Source organism: Pseudophryne corroboree, chromosome 7, assembly GCF_028390025.1.
Source record: "Pseudophryne corroboree isolate aPseCor3 chromosome 7, aPseCor3.hap2, whole genome shotgun sequence".
NCBI lineage: Eukaryota > Metazoa > Chordata > Amphibia > Anura > Myobatrachidae > Pseudophryne > Pseudophryne corroboree.
Genome location: NC_086450.1, coordinates 387642012 through 387661839, shown reverse-complemented (window position 1 = coordinate 387661839; position 19828 = coordinate 387642012). Strand labels below are relative to the sequence as shown.

The following is a 19828-nucleotide window of genomic DNA, read 5'->3' as shown; positions in this document are numbered from 1 at the left end:
AATTGAACTGTGCGTGACCGTTGTCATCCTATTGAGTAGATCAATCTGATAAACTGTACTCTGTCCACTTCTGACTATAGATTATGATTATTATTATCTTTTATCGGTGGTGTCACAAGAGGGGGGTGGCCTGCACCCCGGTGTCACCCGCCGAGGGGTGACACCAAAAATCCGGAACCTGCTCAGTGACAGGAGCCATGTGCAGCACTCGGCTCCCGTCACCGTGTAGGAGCTGGTACTGCAGCCACAGCACTACCTGGGGGCAGCCCGCATCTCCCAAACCCCCGGAGTGACCTAAACAGGGGTCGGAATGTGAAGCCCCACCCCTTTTGCAGTGCCGCACTGGGTGTCCCTTTGGTAAGTGACACCTCTGCCATACAACGCTTAAGTGAGGAACATAATGTAACATAACTACTTTTATAGAGCATAAGTACAATGCACAATAGTTACTCTTGGCAAAAGAACACAGATGACCAAATGACAGATACATGAACTATACAAACTTTAGCAATCTAGGTGCATAGAACCTTGGGTGGGGGGTGGAGACAGGGACATACTAAAAGAGAATGGGGCCCATACGGACACTGCACATGGGCCCTCTCCTCTCTAGCTGGCAGTGGTATGCACAGTGGGACTCTGAGCACTAGGGGCACTAGGAGACCAGAGACTAGTGCAGCATGCACAATGCCATTTTCCTACTGCACATGTGCAAAATGGCCACTGCGCCATTTTCCCAGTGACTTGTGCAGCAGGACTCCAAAGGGGTAAGTATTCAAGAAATGAATGTGCGGCGTGCATCTCACAGCTTGCACCCATTATATATACGCCACTGGGGGCCGGGGGAGTAGGAATTACCTCTCATGTCTAGGAGTTATCGCTCTTTAATGAATATACTCTACCAAGTCTTAACAAGATTTGAGCACTAAGGGCACTTCCTTACTGCAGTCCACTGACAATACAGTCATTTCCACATGCATGCTAAGCAAATCAGAATGTAGCATTGTCTGCTTGGTAATAAATTCAAACAGGTGGTTATTTATTGAAAACTGGAGGTAAAATTAAATCTTACCTCGTAAGCTGAATGTATTGCCCCTTCAATATAGATTTCACATTCAAACATAAAACCACATTCGAGTATTTAAAAATCAAGGGGACTCATTGAAAAGTGTGAACTGAATGTAAAGATGCACACACACAAAAAAGTGCACTTATATGAATATGTTGAGTTAGATGGTTTAAGTGCCATCAGTTGGATGGGTCAATGCACAATCAGCCAATAAGAAGGGTCTCAACTGTGCTTATTTTTGTCATTATCACCACTGTGTCTGGATGCAGCACCGACCAGAAGGTGTTACTTACAGATCCATCCATGTCTAATTATGTGAACTTGTCCTTTCACTTGGCATGCACCAGCTGTAAGGGGACAATACAGTAATGGGGCCCATATGTCTATGGGTTGGATTACCTGTTCCTCTGATGCCGATCAGCGATCAAAAAGCAGATCAGCAGAAATCTGTGATTAGCGATCCGTCGGGTGAGCGGGGAACTTCATCATCATGTAAAGAATCCCTGTTCAAAAAATGATCAGAATTGGGGATTTCCAACATGTTACATTTCACTAATCGCCCAACCCAGTTATCTGGAGAACAGCAAATCGCCGCAATCCTTTGCAGATCCATGATTCTCATAACTGAATGATTATATACCATGCATCTAGCTCTAAATGAGCCCCCAAATGAAGACTTGGTGATCATCTATTAAAACTACAGTATTACAGTTATTATGAAAGAGGCAGATATAATGTGTATTTCCGGGACCAGTGACAGTGATTGAAAGCTGCTAAAACTGAAATGGGACATGGTTGTGCCGCTATCTGACCTTTCCTTCTCATTGCAGTGTTCAGAGTGGCTATCTGTACATTACAATCATCTACAACTTCTCAGTCAGCCTGGCTCTATACGCTCTGTTTCTCTTCTACTTTGCCACCAAGGAACTGCTGCATCCGTTCGAGCCTGTGCTAAAGTTCCTCACGATAAAAGCGGTCATCTTTCTATCCTTCTGGCAAGGTTGGTATAAGTGCTTCAGGTCCACCAGCCATCAGTGACCACAACAAAATAGGGTTGGGAATTCAGTAAGCTAAAGTAACTGTGCACCTTGGTAAAACCATGCTGCACTGCAGGTGGGGCAGATGTAACACGTGCAGAGAGATTTAGATTTGGGTGGGGTGTGTCCAAAATGAAATGTAAATTACAGCGTAAAATAAAGCTTTCTAGCATTTGTGGGCTTCATACAAAAGCAGCCAGTATTTACTCTACATGCAGAAAAAATGTGTGTATTTGCAAGCGATGGCCATTGACCATCAATGATCCTAAATTAACAGTGGTCTATATCTGATGGTGAATACTTTCTCCATCAATGGCCCTCATTCCGAGTTGTTCGCTCGCTAGCTGCTTTTAGCAGAAATGCAAACACAAATCCGCCGCCCTCTGGGAGTGTATCTTAGCATAGCAGAATTGCTAACGAAAGATTAGCAATTCTGCTATTATTAGCAGAATTGCTAATGAAAGCAATTTCCTTGCAGTTTCTGAGTAGCTCCAGACCTACTCCTAGACTACGATCACCTCAGTCCGTTTAGTTCCTGGTTTGACGTAACAAACACGCCCTGCGTTCGGCCAGACACTCCCCCGTTTTTCTAGCCACTCCTGCGTTTTTACCTGGCACGCCTGCGTTTTTTAGCATACTCCCTGAAAACGGACAGTTTCCGCCCAGAAACACCCACTTCCTGTCAATCACACTACGATCAGCAGAGCGATTGAAAAGCTTAGTTCGCCCGTGAGTAGCATAGTTTTGTGTAAAATTGCTTAGCGCGTGTGCCCTGCTGTGCATGCGCAGAACTGCCGGATTTTAGCCTATTAGCAATTCCGCTAAAATTAGCGGCGAGCGAACAACTCGGAATGAGGGCCTATGGGGAGAACCAGTTGGTTTTCTGCCATCGATGGTATAAAACCACCTGATGTTTTTTTTTTTTTTACAAGCACTGGGGGCACTGAGCATAGCCCCGCCCCTGACACATGTGAAGCCATGCCCCAGACTCTAATTGGCCTGCAGCCAAATAAGTAGAAAAGCAGGGATGACCATTGGAGTGTGAAACCTTTGATGTTTCCCTTGCAGATAGTTTTACAACATCCAGGTTAACCCACTGATGGCCATCCCTAGTATTTGCAGCCCTTGCATTGCAGCAGTCTACAATGTCACTTGTGCTTTCTTTCTTTATTCCCACCTCATAATCAGGCACAATGTAAATATTGAGTTACGGCCTTTTGGTTGAAGTCTGGTCTTAAAAGAAAATTGCAATTGTACTGTAACTAAAATCTATTATTTAAAATTACCTATAATATACACTTAAAAGAATAAGTTCAGGTGTAAATAGGTGTGATAATTTTGTTTTCTTTAATGATAGTTTCTCTTACGTCCTAGAGAATGCTGGGGTCCATATTAGTACCATGGGGTATAGACTGGTCCACCAGGAGCCATGGGCACTTTAAGAGTTTGATAGTGTAGGCTGGCTCCTCCCTCTATGCCCCTCCTACCAGACTCAGTTTAGAAAATGTGCCCGGTGGAGCCGGTCACAGCTAGGGGAACTCCTAGAGTTTCTCTGGTTTTATTATTTTTTTAAGAGTAATTAGGCACAGGGAGGCTGCTGGCAACAGCCTCCCTGCTTCGTGGGACTTAGGGGGGGGAGCAGTGTCCAACCCTCTGAGGTTAATGGCCACTATCTCCGCTGACAGGACATTAAGCTCCTGAGGGTGATGATCGTTAGCCCCCGAGGCGACTGCATGCCGCCACCCCCTAACAGAGCCAGAAGATCGTGGTGGTGAGTGTGTCACCGGTGACCCGACAAGCGGGGAGGCGGTGTGAATGGCGGCGACAGCGTGGGAGCGCAGTTCTGACACTGCGCTCCGGACAGGCTCAGCGGTATTCAGGTGCGGCACTGTGGGGGGCGCCCTGGGCCAGCACAATACCCTTGAAAAACTGGTCACTCAGGTTATCGGGGACTGCTGCTAGCACCATTACCTCAGGCCAGTATAAAGATTCAAAGTGCGGGAAGACGCGCCATGTTTGGGGGCGGAGCTTCTCCTCAGAGTGTACCCAGCAGCTCACCAGCGCCATTTTCTCCCTGCAGATCCGCACCAAGAGACGCTGACATTTTCCTGTGTGTGTATGCAAATTTCTCACATAACAATGTTCAGGGATTCTGTATCTTGTGTGGCAGAATATGTATCTTCTCCAGAGGAATCCATTCCCTGTACTCAGGAATGTAATATCATGTCTCAGCCTTCTGAATCTGAGCCACATTGGTTGGCTTCCATTAAGGGAATGTTATCCCAGATTTCTTCTAGGGTCGCCCATAATGAGACTGAAACACAGGTTTTAAGAAAATCTGTGGAGGTTTTGTCTGGTTCTGTCCACACTACAACTGCAGTATGTTGGCAGGACTATTAGATCCATCAAGAGTCGTTTTAGGGAACACAGGTGTAACATTCTGAATAAATCCATTAAACATAGTGTCTCACGACACTTTGCAAAATGTCATAATGGAGACCCTATAGGTCTATCTGTAATGGGGGTTGAACAGTTCCGCCAGACAAAGAGAGGAGGAAATAGATTCCGACAGTTATGCATTGGTGAATCTGCATGGATTTTCAAACTCGATACCCTTAACCCTAAAGGGTTAAACGAGGCTATTGACTACACGTGCATTGATTAAGCTATTCATGCTGTGAAAGAAGAAGCTAATCTTTAAGAGGGGGTATGTTCTGATTGGAGTTTAATATTTAATATTTACAGTTTACACCATTGTAATATCTATGGTGTTAATCTTGTGATTCTATAGTGCTAGTTATTTATATTTAAATCTATTTATGATTACTGTTGTTTTATTTAGTATTTATTGCTAATGTTCAACAAATTATTATTTAGTACACTAAGACTTATTAAGATTTATTATTGGACTATTTAGTAATTATTACTTATTAATTCATTTATATTCATCTATATCATAAAGATGAACACTATCTGTATAATTAACAATAACAATATTTTTTTCAGTACAATTTTTTATTATATTTTTTATTTTAGTAATAAGTATATATATATATAATTTTATGTATGTATTTCATTGTAGCACTATTTTCTTTACTTATATTTTTAATTTTTATTTTTTATTTTATATTTTCATTTATATATATATTTTTTTACTATTATTATTATTATTATTATTATTATTATTATTATTATCATTATTGTTATTATCACTACCATGATTATTATTATTATCATTACTTTTATATATTTTACATATGTATATTTTATTTTTGTACACATTTAATTCTATTATGCGTTATTGTTAATTTTTGAATTAATATCATGAATTCGCTCTAAGGGATCACTGAGAATAGCTGGAACAATTAATATAATATATATCTGAATTAATTGGTTCAAATTAATATGGAGGTTTAGGTAGTTTAGAATAATATGAAAACTATATGAATTATTAAACATCAATTTAGTTTTAAATGATTATACTATAATCTTGATAAGTAAGATTTACTATGTTTATAAATAAACAAGCGGTCAATTTAATTATATGTTACTAATGGCATTAGAATGTATTTCTTCAATTAATTATGTTTCCAGTGATTTGGTGTAATGAGAATACTCTTTTACTACGCAATTGGAACTTGCTTGATTTTATGGTAGTGCGTGAGTTAATCTAATTAACTAAGTCATTTATGCACACTAGTGCCTCCAATGATTATGGAGGCGGTCCTTATGGGGAGTTAAATATGGGCCAGTATTGAGTGAGCCCCATCGTCTTGAGGAAGTCCCGGGAGACGGGACGAAACGCGTTGACGTCACTCCTTTTGGCTCATGCCCACTGACGTACTGATTACTGCTAGCCACTTTTCCCTACAGCGGCGAATTTGAATTTGACAAACAGCCTCAGAGAACCTACACCGGTACATTTGGTCGGTCTTCCACTGCAGCGTCCCAGCCCGCCCGCCAGGACAGAATCATCTGCACCACACTAGTGCCGGCGGCGGACGCTTGGAATTACCGGAACATCAGGTCAGCGTTCCAGAGCAGCGTCCGTATCCGCCCGCCAGGACAGAAGCATCTGCACCACGATAGTGCCGGCGGCGGACGCTTGGAAGGTATTTAGTTTTCTCCTGAATCCTCCCGCAGGTCGGGTAAATATGATCAGCATCATTTCCTCTGCACTGGGACGCCAGTAGCACTGAGGACAGGAGTTAAAGTTTTTCTCGTGTAGGCATTAACTGTTGCAATTCAGTATATTGATACTAAGAGACTACAAATAAGGTCTATGTGGCAGCATTGCGGATACATTGTTACGAATCACTTCAACTAAGTAACCTTTCAGAAACGTCTGTCAGTGTGCTTGAGCTTCCTTTTAAATGTTTTTTATTGTTTATTATTGTTTGTGTAATTAAATGTGTTTATAATTTACCAGCAAGTTCCATATGTGTTTTAATTTGATTTAAGCAGACACCTTTACATGTAAATATAAATATATACTAAATTTTATTAACTGTCATTAAGCATACATCAAGCGCAGCACTTTTGTGTATATATTTTCTAGTTGGTTGAGGGAATTAGCAGTCCCCCCCAGTGCTTGCAGCTGCTGTATAGCCATCTTAAATTCAATTTTTATTTGCGCCAGGAGTTAGAGTGGTTAAACACTCTTAATCTTTTTATCTGTCCACACTACCTCATCAAAATCCCCAGGTATATACCCAAAGAAACGTGTCCTTGTCCAGATTACGCAAGTCGACACGGATACCGACCTTGACACGGCAGACGGTGATGGGGATATGCGGGGTGGGGGGGGGGGTGATGCTTCCTTTGCTAAAGGGGTACAGCTCATGATTGAGGAAATTAGGGATGTTTTACACATTACTGACAAGCCCCCTGAACAGGTTGAGGAGGATTATTTCACTGACAACAAGAAGCCCCCCTTAACTTTTCCTGCGTCTAAAGTATTGAATGCATTATTTGAAAACTCAGAGAAAAAATTCCAGATCCCTGAGGAGGATAGGAAAAAGTGGGAAAGCCCACCTATAGTGGTCGCCTCTGTCTCTAGGCTGTCAAAAAAGTTGGTTTTACCTGTACCTGGATCTACTGCGTTGAAAGAATTGGCAGACCGCAAGATTGAGACTACGTTCAAATCCATATACACTGCTTCAGGCGTGGCGTTAAGGCCTACTATTGCCTGTGCATGGATTTCTAAAGCCATAGTAAAGTGGTCAGACGCATTGCTTGAGGAATTAGATACTATGGATAGAAGTGACATTGACATGTTTTTACATAACATATTCTGTGGGGTTCATGGTGGATGCCATGAAGGTCCTGGGTAATCTGACTGCAAGGACATCGTTCATGGCTGTCTCAGCACGCAGGGGACTCTGGCTTCGCCAGTGGTCTGCCGACGCGGAATCCAGGAGAAGCGTGGAGAACCTACCCTTCACAGGTCAGGCTCTGTATGGGGAAGCATTGGATGCGTGGATCTCCATGGCAACCGCTGGTAAGTCAACCTTTCTTCCCTCAGCCACTCAGACGACGAAGAAACCCTTTTCTACGTCCACAATGCAGTCCTTTCAGACCACAAAGGCTAGAAAGTCCAAACCTCTTACTACTTTCTTCAGAGGTGGTCGAGCATAATCCAAAAAACCTGCACCCGCAGGTTCCCAGGAACAGAAGTCTGCCTCTGTTTCCTCAAAATCCTCAGCATGACGGTGGACCTCACTGCCTGGAGAACAGGCAGGTGGGAGCGAGACTCAGACGTTTCAGTCACGACTGGGTGTCATCCGGCCTGGATCCCTGGGTGCAGGATATTGTGTCCCAGGGGTACAAACTGGAGATTCAAGAGCTCCCACCTCACAGATTCTTCAAATGAGGCTTGCCAGCTTTGCTGACAGACAGGGCTATCCTTCAGGAAGCCATTCAAAAATTAGAAAGGTCAGATGTCATTGTCCCAGTTCCACCTCATCTGATAAACAGGGTTATTATTCAAACCTATTCGTGGTACCGAAACCGGATGGTTCGGTCAGGCCAATTTTGAACCTGAAGTTGTTAAACCCTTATCAAAGGGAATTCAAGTTCAAAATGGAGTCTCTGAGAGCGGTGATCTCAGGGCTGGAGGAGGGGGAGTTTCTGGTATCTCTAGATATCAGGGATGCGTACTTCCACATTCTGATTTGGCCGCCACACCAGGCTTATCTCAGATTTGCGCTGTTGGACTGTTACTATCAGTTCCAGGCACTGCCGTTCAGCCTCTGCACAGCACCGCGGGTGTTCACCAAGGTAATGGCAGAGATGAAGATTCTCCTCCACAAGCAGGGGGTGAATGTAATTCTGTATCTGGATGATCTACTGATAAAGGCATGTTCCAGGGAGAGGTTGTTGCAGTCCATTGCTCTCATGATTCGACTGCTCAGGGAGCACGCATGTATCCTGAATCTTCCAAAGTCACATTTGGAGCCGACAAGGAGATTGTCTTTCCTAGGGATAATCCTCGACACAGAAGTGCAGACGGTATTTCTACCAGTGGAAAAAGCGTTGGTGATACAAACGATGGTTCGGGATGTCTTAAGACCTGCCCGTGTATCGGTTCATCAGTGCATTCGCCTTCTGGGGAAGATGGTTGCCTCCTACGAGGCTCTACAGTACGGAAGATTTCATGCACGGTCCTTCCAACTGGATCTCCTGGACAAGTGGTCGGGATCTCACCTACACATGCACCAGAGGATACGTATGTCACCGAAAGCCAGGATTTCACTCCTGTGGTGGCTACAGCTGCCTCACCTTCTTGAGGGACGCAGGTTCGGGATTCAGAACTGGATCCTTCTAACCACGGATGCAAGTCTCAGAGGTTGGGGCGCAGTCACCCAAGGGGAAACCTTCCAAGGAAGGTGGTCAAATCTGGAATCCATTCTTCTAATAAACATCCTGGAACTAAGAGCCGTGTACAACGGTCTTCTACATGCTGCAAACCTTCTACAAGATCAGGCCATTCAAGTACAGTCGGACAATGTAACGAAAGTGGCCTACATAAACCAACAGGGCGGAACGTTGAAGAGCAGAGCTGCAATGTCAGAGTTAACAAGAATCATCCTCTGGGCAGAAAAGCACGCGGTGGTCCTGTCAGCAATTTTCATTCTGGGAGTGGACAACTGGGAAGCGGACTTCCTCAGCAGACACGATCTCCATCCAGGAGAGTGGGGTCTCCATCCAGAGGTTTTCACAGAAGTAACAAGTCTTTGGGGTGTACCTCAAATAGACATGATGGCTTCCCATCTCAACAAGAAGCTTCGGAGGTACTGTTTCAGGTCGAGAGACCCGCAAGCAGTGGCGGTGGACACCCTGGTAAGTCCATGGGTATTCAAGTCAGTGTACGTGTTCCCTCCACTTCCACTCATTCCAAGGATTCTAAAGCTCATAAAGAGAACAAGAGTTCAGGCAATCCTCATTGCTCCGGACTGGCCAAGAAGGGCTTGATACGCGGATCTTCTGGAATTACTGCTGGAAGAGCCGAGGCCTCTTCCTCTTCGCGAGGACCTTCTGCTACAGGAGCCATTCGCTTATCAAGACTTACCATGGCTACGTTTGACGGCATGGAGGTTGAGCGCCAGATCTTAGCTAGGAAGGGCATTCCAAGCAAGGTCATTCCTACCCTGATACAGGCTAGAAAAGGAGTCAAAGCATTACCATCGCATTTGGAAAAAGTATGTGTCTTGGTTTGAATCCAAGAAGTTTCCTACGCTGGAGTTTCAACTTGGACGGTTTCTTCTCTTCCTGCAAGCAGGTGTGGATGTGGGCCTGCGTTTGGGATCCATAAAGGTCCAGATTTCGGCCTTGTCCACTTTCTTCCAGAAACAACTGGCTTCCCTCCCTGAGGTTCAGGCTTTCTTGAAAGGGGTTCTGCACATCCAGCCTCCCTTTGTGCCTCCTACGGCACCCTGGGATCTTAACGTGGTGTTGCAGTTCCTGCAATCGAATTGGTTCGAGCCTTTACAGGGGGTTGATGTCAAGTTTCTTACGTGGAAGCCTGTCACCTTGTTGGCATTAGCTTCTGCTAGACGTGTGTGAAAGCCCCTACTTAATCTTTCATGAAGATAGAGCTGAGCTCAGGACGCGTCAGCAGTTCCTACCAAAGGTTGTGTTGGCTTTTCATATCGACCAGCCTATTGTGGTGCCAGTGGCTACTGACTCCTCAATTCATTCAAAGTCCTTGGATGTTGTAAGGGCTCTGAAGAGCTATGTGAAGAGGACTGATCATCACAGGATATCGTACTCTTTGTCCTGTATGATCCCGAGAATATTGTTTGTCCAGCTTCTAAAGTGAAGATTTCTCGCTGGATCAGGTTCACTATCCAGCATGCTTATTCTACGGCAGGATTGCCATGTCCGAAATCTGTTAAGACCCACTCTACTCGTAAGGTGGGTTCTTCCTGGGTGGCTGCCCGTGGTGTCTCGGCTTTACAACTTTGCCGAGCGGCTACTTGGTCAGGGTCGAACACCTTTGCTAGGTTCGATACTTTGACCAAACTTTAGGTCCTCAGAGGCCAATCAGTTCTGCAGGAGCCTCCGCGCTCTCCCTCCCGTTCTGGGAGCTTTGGTACATCCCCATGGTACTAATATGGACCCCATCATCCTCTAGGATGTAAGAGAAAATAGGATTTGAATTACCTACCGGTAAATCCTGTTTCTCGTAGTCCGTAGAGGATGCTGGGAGGGGCATAGAGGGAGGAGCCAGCCCACACTAATAAACTCTTAAAGTACCCATGGCTCCTGGTGGACCCGTCTATGCCCCATGGTACTAATATGGACCCCAGCATCCTCTACGGACTACGAGAAAAGGATTTACCGGTAGGTAATTAAAATCCTATTATCGCTAAATTACAGTATGGAGGGCCAAGTGACTGGGGCAATTAATGTGTTTTTTTGAAATCGGGAGCTTCATTTCAAATGTTTATTTATTTCTTTTTATCGCACTGATCGAGCCCAAATAGACTGGGATTAGCCGCACATAGCAGCTAATCCCGTCTAAAGTCTTGGTTTGGGCGCCTAAACCACGGACTCTGCATAGGAGAATAAATGTCACCCCCACAGCAAATGGGGGGTCTGAAAGGAGCAACAATTTAATTGCTCAGTTGAATTGCCCCCTACTTGTCTTTTTATAACTTTATATTAGGAACGGTTGACATGTAAATGGTTGACACAAAAAAGGTAGACACAAATTTTATTTTAGGTGTTTTGTCTCTTTTCTGTCACAAACAAGCCCCTTTAGAGTACCACGTCCGCTCGCCATTCTTCGGGCAAGGTGCCTCGCTGCGCTAGGCATAGATTACTATTCCCAATAGTAGTCCACTTGTATGATAAAGTTGATTAAAAACAAAACAAAAACTTGTGTCTACCATATGTGTGTCGACCATTATCATGTTGACGTTTTGAACTGTCTGCTGTTTACATGTCGACCTTTTGAACCTGTCGACCTAATGCATGTCTGCCATTAGAGGTAGAACTATTGACGGTAGACCTTTTTTAGTGTAGATCTATAGTCCGGATATCCTTCTATACTATATGCATACTTGCCTACCTGACCCTCTCCATGAGGGAGAAAATGCTCTGTTACTGGTAATGTATGATTGCCATCACCTGCGGTGAGCTAGTTAATTGACAAGAAAGGTGTTTCACCACAGGTGATGGCAATCATACATTACCAGGAAAGTCCAGGAACAGAGCATTTTCTCCCTCATGGAGAGGGTCAGGTAGGCAAGTATGACTATATGCTATTTAGCTTTACCAGGATATTTTCTCAATGAGCAAATAGTGCCACCTATCTGCACCACATGGAACTAACAGGTAATAATATTAATAACCAACATTTAAGACTATAAAAAATGTCAGATGAGAATGTACTACACCTTGTTGCAAAACACCCAATATGCATCTTCACCTTCACTCCCCATCAACACCATTTACCCCCCAACTCAGCATCAATTAACTTCTCCCATCCAGCATCTATGAACCTATTCCTCTGCAAGTATCCATTAATCCAGTTTTTCTCAAACTTCGTCCTCCGGATCCCAAACAGGTCACGTTTTCCAGGTCACCTAGCAGGTGAACAGCTGTATTCATTACTCACTGACACATTTTATTGGTATAGTATACAAACAGATTGCATAATCGGACAGGTAGCAAGAGGAAAATATAAACCTCAGGCTGAACAGAACAAAGCCATCGGTGCAGTATGAGATGGACAGAAAAATAAAACACAAAAACAGGCAGTATGTATCACCATATCAAAAGGGCACAAAATCCGGTGCCTGCACAATGTTGAAATAAGAAAGACAATGCAATCCAATAAGTATATTAACAAAAAAGATTAACAGAATACAATTTTTCCGTTTTATGATAAAGAAACAGAGAAAAAAGAGAAAAGCAGAGGAAGAAGGAAAGGAAGAAAAGAGGCAGAGAGAGGCGAGAAGGGGGGGGGGGGAGAACTCACTGACACATTTTAATAGATTAACAGGTGGCGCGAATAATCTCACTTGTGATTCTGTGAAGAAATCGTGAAAACATGCACTGTTCGAGAATCTACGCATTATTCAATTACCCACCTCCCAGCACCCATTAATACATTCATCCATACTATCAGCACCCTCTTTGGGGACCTGCTTCATAAATCAGATTATCCGTTCGCTTCAGTGATTCAAAACCTTCCTATTAGGTACATTTTATTCAGTGTAGCAAATTACATGAATCATCTTTTGTCATTTGTAACTTCAGATCCATCTGGACAGACCACTAAACACCTGTCATTTTATTTCTGGTAGGGATGCTCCTGGCAATACTGGAGAGATGTGGTGCAATTCCAGAGGTCCAGATCATTAATGGCAAGCCAGTAGGTGCTGGAACAGTGGCTGCTGGCTACCAGAACTTCATCATTTCCATAGAAATGCTGTTTGCAGCCATTTCCCTGCGTTATGCCTTCACCTGCCAGGTTTACAGAGAGAAAAAAGAGAATTCAACAGGTACGGTCATGTGTATGGTTACTGCCCGTTGGTGGCTAATTATTCGTTGCTTTGGTCCATAATAGACATCTGCATAAAGTAGTTACTGACACAGATATTAACTCTCAAAATTAGAATTACATGAATAAAAAAATAATAATAAAAAAAAAAGGTCACCTGTATCATCCAAACTGTATAAATAGAATTTCTCTGAGATAAGTACCTTCTCCAGAGATCCCCTAAACCTAATTACGAGCAACCCACAAAGCAGTCAGTGGCATGGTACTGAGTCTTCCACTTTTATCTGTAATGAGTGTATTGTGCAGCCTCAAAATGAGCGTTGGTGCCATCAGTCTGGTAGATTTTTCCTATATATTTGGTGTTTAGTATTAAGGAATGCAGAAGTAAATCAGTCACTAGTCATTGGACAACAATGGTTCCATTCTGTTGAACGATTGAGTTGTGGCTGGAGACACAACTGCCCATTACATTCCTCAGACTGAATGGTTAACAAACCATGAACTCTGTTTAAATTTAAACTACGAACACTGACTCTGTCATATGGAAATGCATGGCTGAGAACAGATGGAACTATAAGTATATGTGGCCAAACATATACTTCTGTAGAACAGTGATACCCAACCTTAATTGGTCAATGTACTGTTGTTTTTAGACTGAAAAGAGACCGTTCCTGTTATATTGTATTGCATATGTGATAATTAGGTGATTCCAAAAATAAATTTTTAAGCCTCAAAATGGATCCTGACTTTGGTCACTATTGTTTTAGAAGATCCTGCTTCACCACTCCGTATTTCTTCTCAACGCCTTCCCTTGTAGAATTCTCTGTCTCCCAACTCAGCCACCACTGACAACCATGTTGGGTTTAGTGACGTATCCCATTTAGTGACAAATCCCATGGATTTTTTTCTTAAATAGTATAGTAATGTCTGGCATGTATTGTAAATTACTTGCATAGTTTTTGTTCAATGTGGGCATCCATATTACATTTACTTAATGCTTCGATCACAGTTTTCTAAAGAAAAAAAATAATAATCTGGGGCCTCGTGAGCCAGTTTACACACGTATATGAGGTCAGGTATCATGTGATTCTATATCACATGACCAGTGCAGCCTAGAAGTGTATATATTTCACTAGAGTCCCATTTCACATCGTAGGTTCAAAAGAAAACATAAATTAGTGGAAGAACCAAAGGCACTGTAACCCTATTTTAATTTTCCGTATTCATTTGGCTTATGTCATTGTGAATAGATTATTGCATAATAATCTTTAAAATCCATTTGAATAGTGTTTTCTAATTTGGGGTTGATGCTTTGAGTATGGAAAAGAGTGGAGAAGTGGACCAATGGACAAGGTCCCTATACCAACCAATAAGCTTTGAGGTAGCATTTATTAAGAAAATTATATAAAATGATAGGTAGAAGCTGATTGGTTGCTACGGGCAACTTCTCCAGTCTTATCACTGCTTGATAAATCACTCCCTAAGTTCTAACAAGACCACTTCATTTAAAAGATTTATGGGCAGATGTATCAGACCTAAGGAGGATAATTGGAGATGTTACCCAACGCAACCAAACATATTCTAGCTATTTTATAGAATGTACTATATATATGATGGGTAGAATCGGGTTGCTATGAGCAACACTTCCTCTTGTCCAGTTTAGAAGATTTGAGAAATCTCCCCCTTAGGTAGAGTATCAGGTCACTCCAATTCAAAGGGACATCTGTTGTACTGTACCTTCTATAGATTAGTTTGAGATTAGTTTGCCCGCAGAGAGCCATTCTTTTTGCCTCTGTCCTAGAATCATTCTTTTTTTTTTTTTATATATATATATCCTATTGTTACACTCATGGCCTAGTGCCAATGATCACCTATGATAGGTGCCCCAGTCTGCAGATCTGAAAGTAGATTGGAAGCAGCCAGTAAGGGAGAACCTGTCACATCATCCTTATTGCACTTTTGTACATAGGAGACTTAGGGGTAAATTTACTAAGATGAGAGGTTTTTAGAACTGGTGATGTTGCCCATAGCAACCAATCAGATTCTACTTAACAACATTTATTAGCTGCTTCTAGAAGATAATAGATAAAATCTGATTGGTTGCTATGGGCAACATCACGAGTTAAAAAAAAAAATCTGACCTTAGTAAATGTACCCCTTACTGTATGTTGCCACATATCACTTGATATTATGACTTTATCAGGTCGGTGCCTCTAGGCAGCCTGACAAACGGAAAAGTACTTCGTTGTGATGTCTCTTCCTTTTCATTCTCTCTCAGCAAATGTGGCACCCATGCAGAGCATCTCCAGTGGTTTAAAGGAGACCATGAGCCCCCATGATATTGTACAAGATGCAATCCACAACTTCTCGCCAGCCTACCAGCAGTACACACAACAGTCCATGCAGGATTCTGAGCACAAAGCACAAGGACAGAACGGGCACACAGGAGCCAGCAATGGGCACTCCAGCAAAAAGAAGAAACAAAATGAGAAAATGATGCTTATTATATCAGACGACGAGCTCTAGAGCTTGCTAAATGAACGAGTCTTTCTACACCCAGTTATTGCAACTGGTTTTGTTTACAGACAATTCAAGCATATGGATTTGGTAAAGGACCCATTCAGTAAGTGGGATACAAGTCCACCCGGAGTGTACGCAAACTGTTGTATAAATATTTCGCTCGGCTGCATTTCATGACCTATGACCTGTGACCATGCCATGTATGGCGCAACCTAATTGTTAATAATCACACCTGTAGCCAAATGTATTTTGTTCATTTCTGAGGTGTATTGCTTTTGTGCCTAGAAGACCATTTATTGTTCTTCTTTTGTGTGTATTTGTAATAACTTTTAATGCCAAATAATTATTAGACCTTTTGTGTAAACAATTGGATTACTTTCTCTTCTGCAATCCAAAAGCATATTTTTGAAGCCGAATGTGACCTAATTTATGATATCATTGAATCTGCGCCCAAGGACAGTTTTGCTGCTGGAGTCGTCGTTAACAGTTTACATTGAGATTCTCCTCACACTCGACAATAACAGATTCAGAATAGTAATGGGACGATGCGTCAAAGTCATTTCATATCATCTGCTACTCATAGCACCAAATGTTTCACAGAAGATGGATATGAGGATTCATGGGAGTATTGTGTGGTTTTGTGTCTTTTGTCTTCTGAACTGTTGGACAATTTGATTAACACAAAACCCAGGATTGGACTTGCTGTCACGTTCCACTGGACCTCAGTAAAGATGTTAAACTGTTTTATAATAATCAGTCATTAACTTATGTTTGTGTGTCATTGATAACCGTGTCGGAGCATATTGAGACGAATTGCCGGTTTAGCATTGAACGAGGGTTGGCAACGCGGGATACTGATTTTAGTATAACCGGTAAGAAACATGTAACACTATCCAGTAGCTCACATGGGTGGAGTGAATGAAAAGAAAAAAAGTGTATACTGTATGTATTTAATTACACACACCACTGGGAGTGCTACCATTTGACTATTAATAATCGGTAATTACAGTGTGTACATCACAACATTTTATATGTAAACTAGATACCAGGCCATCCAAATGACACAACAGTAATCTCCGCACCAGCAGCTGTGCACACCCAACAGGAGCAACACTTAAATTGCTCCGTCGGGCACCATCTAGTGGCCGCTGGCATACAAAACACTTGAATTCCCCACATAGAGGTGAGGAGCAGCATTAACCTTTTATTATATAGGATTACCCGCTTTGGGAAAATATGAAAAGCACACTGGGTCAGAGTCTATATTGGCACAGGTTATTTTTCAGGTATATATATGTGTGTGTATATATATGTGTGTGTGTGTGTGTGTATATATATATATATATATATATATATATATATATATATATATATATATATATATATATATATATAATATATTTTTTTTTTTTTTTATGGTCATTTTAATTCTCACCATGGATACCTGTTTACACCCCTGTGCAGATCTAATTGTTAAATATTAATCTGTATATTTGGTGACTTGTAATGTCAGGGAGTGAAAACAATATCTTTGCATGTTCATTTTAGAACATACATCTATCACGCCAGACTGCTACTAGGGTCATGTATGTTGAAGTGGTATTTAAAGCTTTCTTTCTCTCTTCCTCCTGTTAAATGACTTGAGCCAGAGTTTGTTGCCCAGAGATGACGCTGAAGCTGGGCCTTGCTAGTGTGGTTATCTACCTAGCATCCAGCCCCATCCTATCCCTTCCTCTATGCACAAGTGAGTTAACTAAGAGAGGATCCTCTAACTAAATACTTCTGTGAAAGCTTATTCTCCTTTAAATAAAAGAGAACATACTTATTTAAACAAATATACTAAAATATAATTTAATAAATGGTAAAAAAAAAAATATCCTAATGTGTGATTTCTTTATCAAAAAGTACCACTCACAAATATGTTTTGCCACAGCTACAAACCGTGTAACGCCACTGTCTTTTATACTAGCCATGCCATCATGCGTTAGAGGGATATGTATCTCTTATCTAATATTATCTATTTTCTCTGACGTCCTAGTGGATGCTGGGAACTCCGTAAGGACCATGGGGAATAGCGGCTCCGCAGGAGACTGGGCACAACTAAAGAAAGCTTTAGGACTACCTGGTGTGCACTGGCTCCTCCCACTATGACCCTCCCCCAGACCTCAGTTAGAATCTTGTGCCCGGCTGAGCTGGATGCACACTAGGGGCTCTCCTGAGCTCCTAGAAAAGAAAGTATATTTTAGGTTTTTTTTATTTTCAGTGAGATCTGCTGGCAACAGACTCACTGCTACGAGGGACTAAGGGGAGAAGAAGCGAACCTACCTGCTTGCAGCTAGCTTGGGCTTCTTAGGCTACTGGACACCATTAGCTCCAGAGGGATCGAACACAGGGCCCGACCTCGATCGTCCGGTCCCGGAGCCGCGCCGCCGTCCCCCTTACAGAGCCAGAAGCATGAAGATGGTCCTGAAAATCGGCGGCAGAAGACTTCGGTCTTCAACAAGGTAGCGCACAGCACTGCAGCTGTGTGCCATTGCTCCTCATGCACACCTCACACTCCGGTCACTGATGGGTGCAGGGTGCTGGGGGGCGCCCTGAGTAGCAATATTAACACCTTGGCTGGCAAATAATCACAATATATAGTCCCAGAGGCTATATATGTGAAAAATACCCCTGCCAGGATCCGTAAAAAAGCGGGAGAAAGTCAGCCGAAAAAGGGGCGGGGCTATCTCCCTCAGCACACTGGCGCCATTTTCTCTTCACAGTGCAGCTGGAAGACCGCTCCCCAGGCTCTCCCCTGTAGTTTTCAGGCTCAAAGGGTTAAAAAGAGAGGAGGGGGGGGGCACTAAATGTAGGCGCAAATCTGTGTATTATAGCAGCTATAAGGGAAAAATCACTGTGGGTAGTGTGAAGCCCTGCATTATATAGCGCTCTGGTGTGTGCTGGCATACTCTCTCTCTGTCTCCCCAAAGGACTTTGTGGGGTCCTGTCCTCAGTCAGAGCATTCCCTGTGTGTGTGCGGTGTGTCGGTACGGCTGTGTCAACATGGTTGATGAGGCTTATGTGGAGGCGGAGCAGATGCCGATAAATGTGATGTCGCCCCCTGTGGGGCCGACACCAGAGTGGATGGATAGGTGGAAGATATTAACAGACAGTGTCAACTCCTTACATAAAAGGCTGGATGACGTAACAGCTGTGGGACAGCCGGCTTCTCAGCCCGCGCCTGCCCAGGCGTCTCAAAGGCCATCAGGGGCTCAAAAACGCCAGCTACCTCAGATGGCAGACACAGATGTCAACACGGAGTCTGACTCCAGTGTCGACGAGGTTGAGACATATACACAATCCACTAGGAACATCCGTTGCATGATCTCTGCAATAAAAATAAATGTGTTACACATTTCTGACATTAACCCAGGTACCACAAAAAAGGGGTTTTATGTTTGGGGAGAAAAAGCAGCCAGTGTTTTGTTCCCCCATCAGATGAGTGAATGAAGTGTGTGAAGAAGCGTGGGTTCCCCCGATAAGAAACTGGTAATTTCTAAAAAGTTACTGATGGCGTACCCTTTCCCGCCAGAGGATAGGTCACGTTGGGAGATATCCCCTAGGGTGGATAAGGCGCTCACACGTTTGTCAAAAAAGGTGGCACTGCCGTCTTAGGATACGGCCACTTTGAAGGAACCTGCTGATAAAAAGCAGGAGGCTATCCTGAAGTCTGTATATACACACTCAGGTACTATACTGAGACCTGCAATTGCCTCAGCATGGATAGTGCTGCTGCAGCGTGGTCTATTACCCTGTCAGGACAGGGATACTATTTTGCTAACCATAGAGCATATTAAAGACGTCGTCTTATATATGAGGGATGCACAGAGGGATATTTGCCGGCTGGCATCCAGAATTAATGCAATGTCCATTCTGCCAGGAGGGTATTAGGGACCCGGCAGTGGACAGGCGATGCTGACTTTAGAAGGCACATCTGCCTTATAAGGGTGAGGAATTGTTTGGGGATGGTCTCTGGGACCTCGTATGCACAGCAACAGCTGGGAAAGAAAAGAAAAAAAAATGTACCTCAAGTTTCCTCACAGCCTAAGAAAGCACCGTATTATAAGGTACAGTCCTTTCGGCTTCAGGAAAGCAAGCAGGTCAAAGGCGCTTCCCTTCTGCACAGAGACGAGGGAAGAGGGAAAAAGCTGC

The 19828-nt window shown here is 43.1% G+C and overlaps 1 protein-coding gene across 1 annotated transcript in view; it reads left to right on the top strand.

Moving 5' to 3' along the window:
* The window catches only part of TMEM184A (transmembrane protein 184A), a 61632-nt gene extending 45245 nt beyond the window's left edge, over positions 1–16387 (top strand). The window contains exons 7-9 of the mRNA XM_063934598.1: positions 1897–2066; positions 12918–13115; positions 15393–16387. Of these exons, the coding sequence (XP_063790668.1) occupies positions 1897–2066; positions 12918–13115; positions 15393–15640 (616 nt within the window). The 3' untranslated portion in view covers positions 15641–16387. The remainder of the gene's footprint in view (positions 1–1896; positions 2067–12917; positions 13116–15392) is intronic.
* Positions 16388–19828: the final 3441 nt, after the last annotated feature.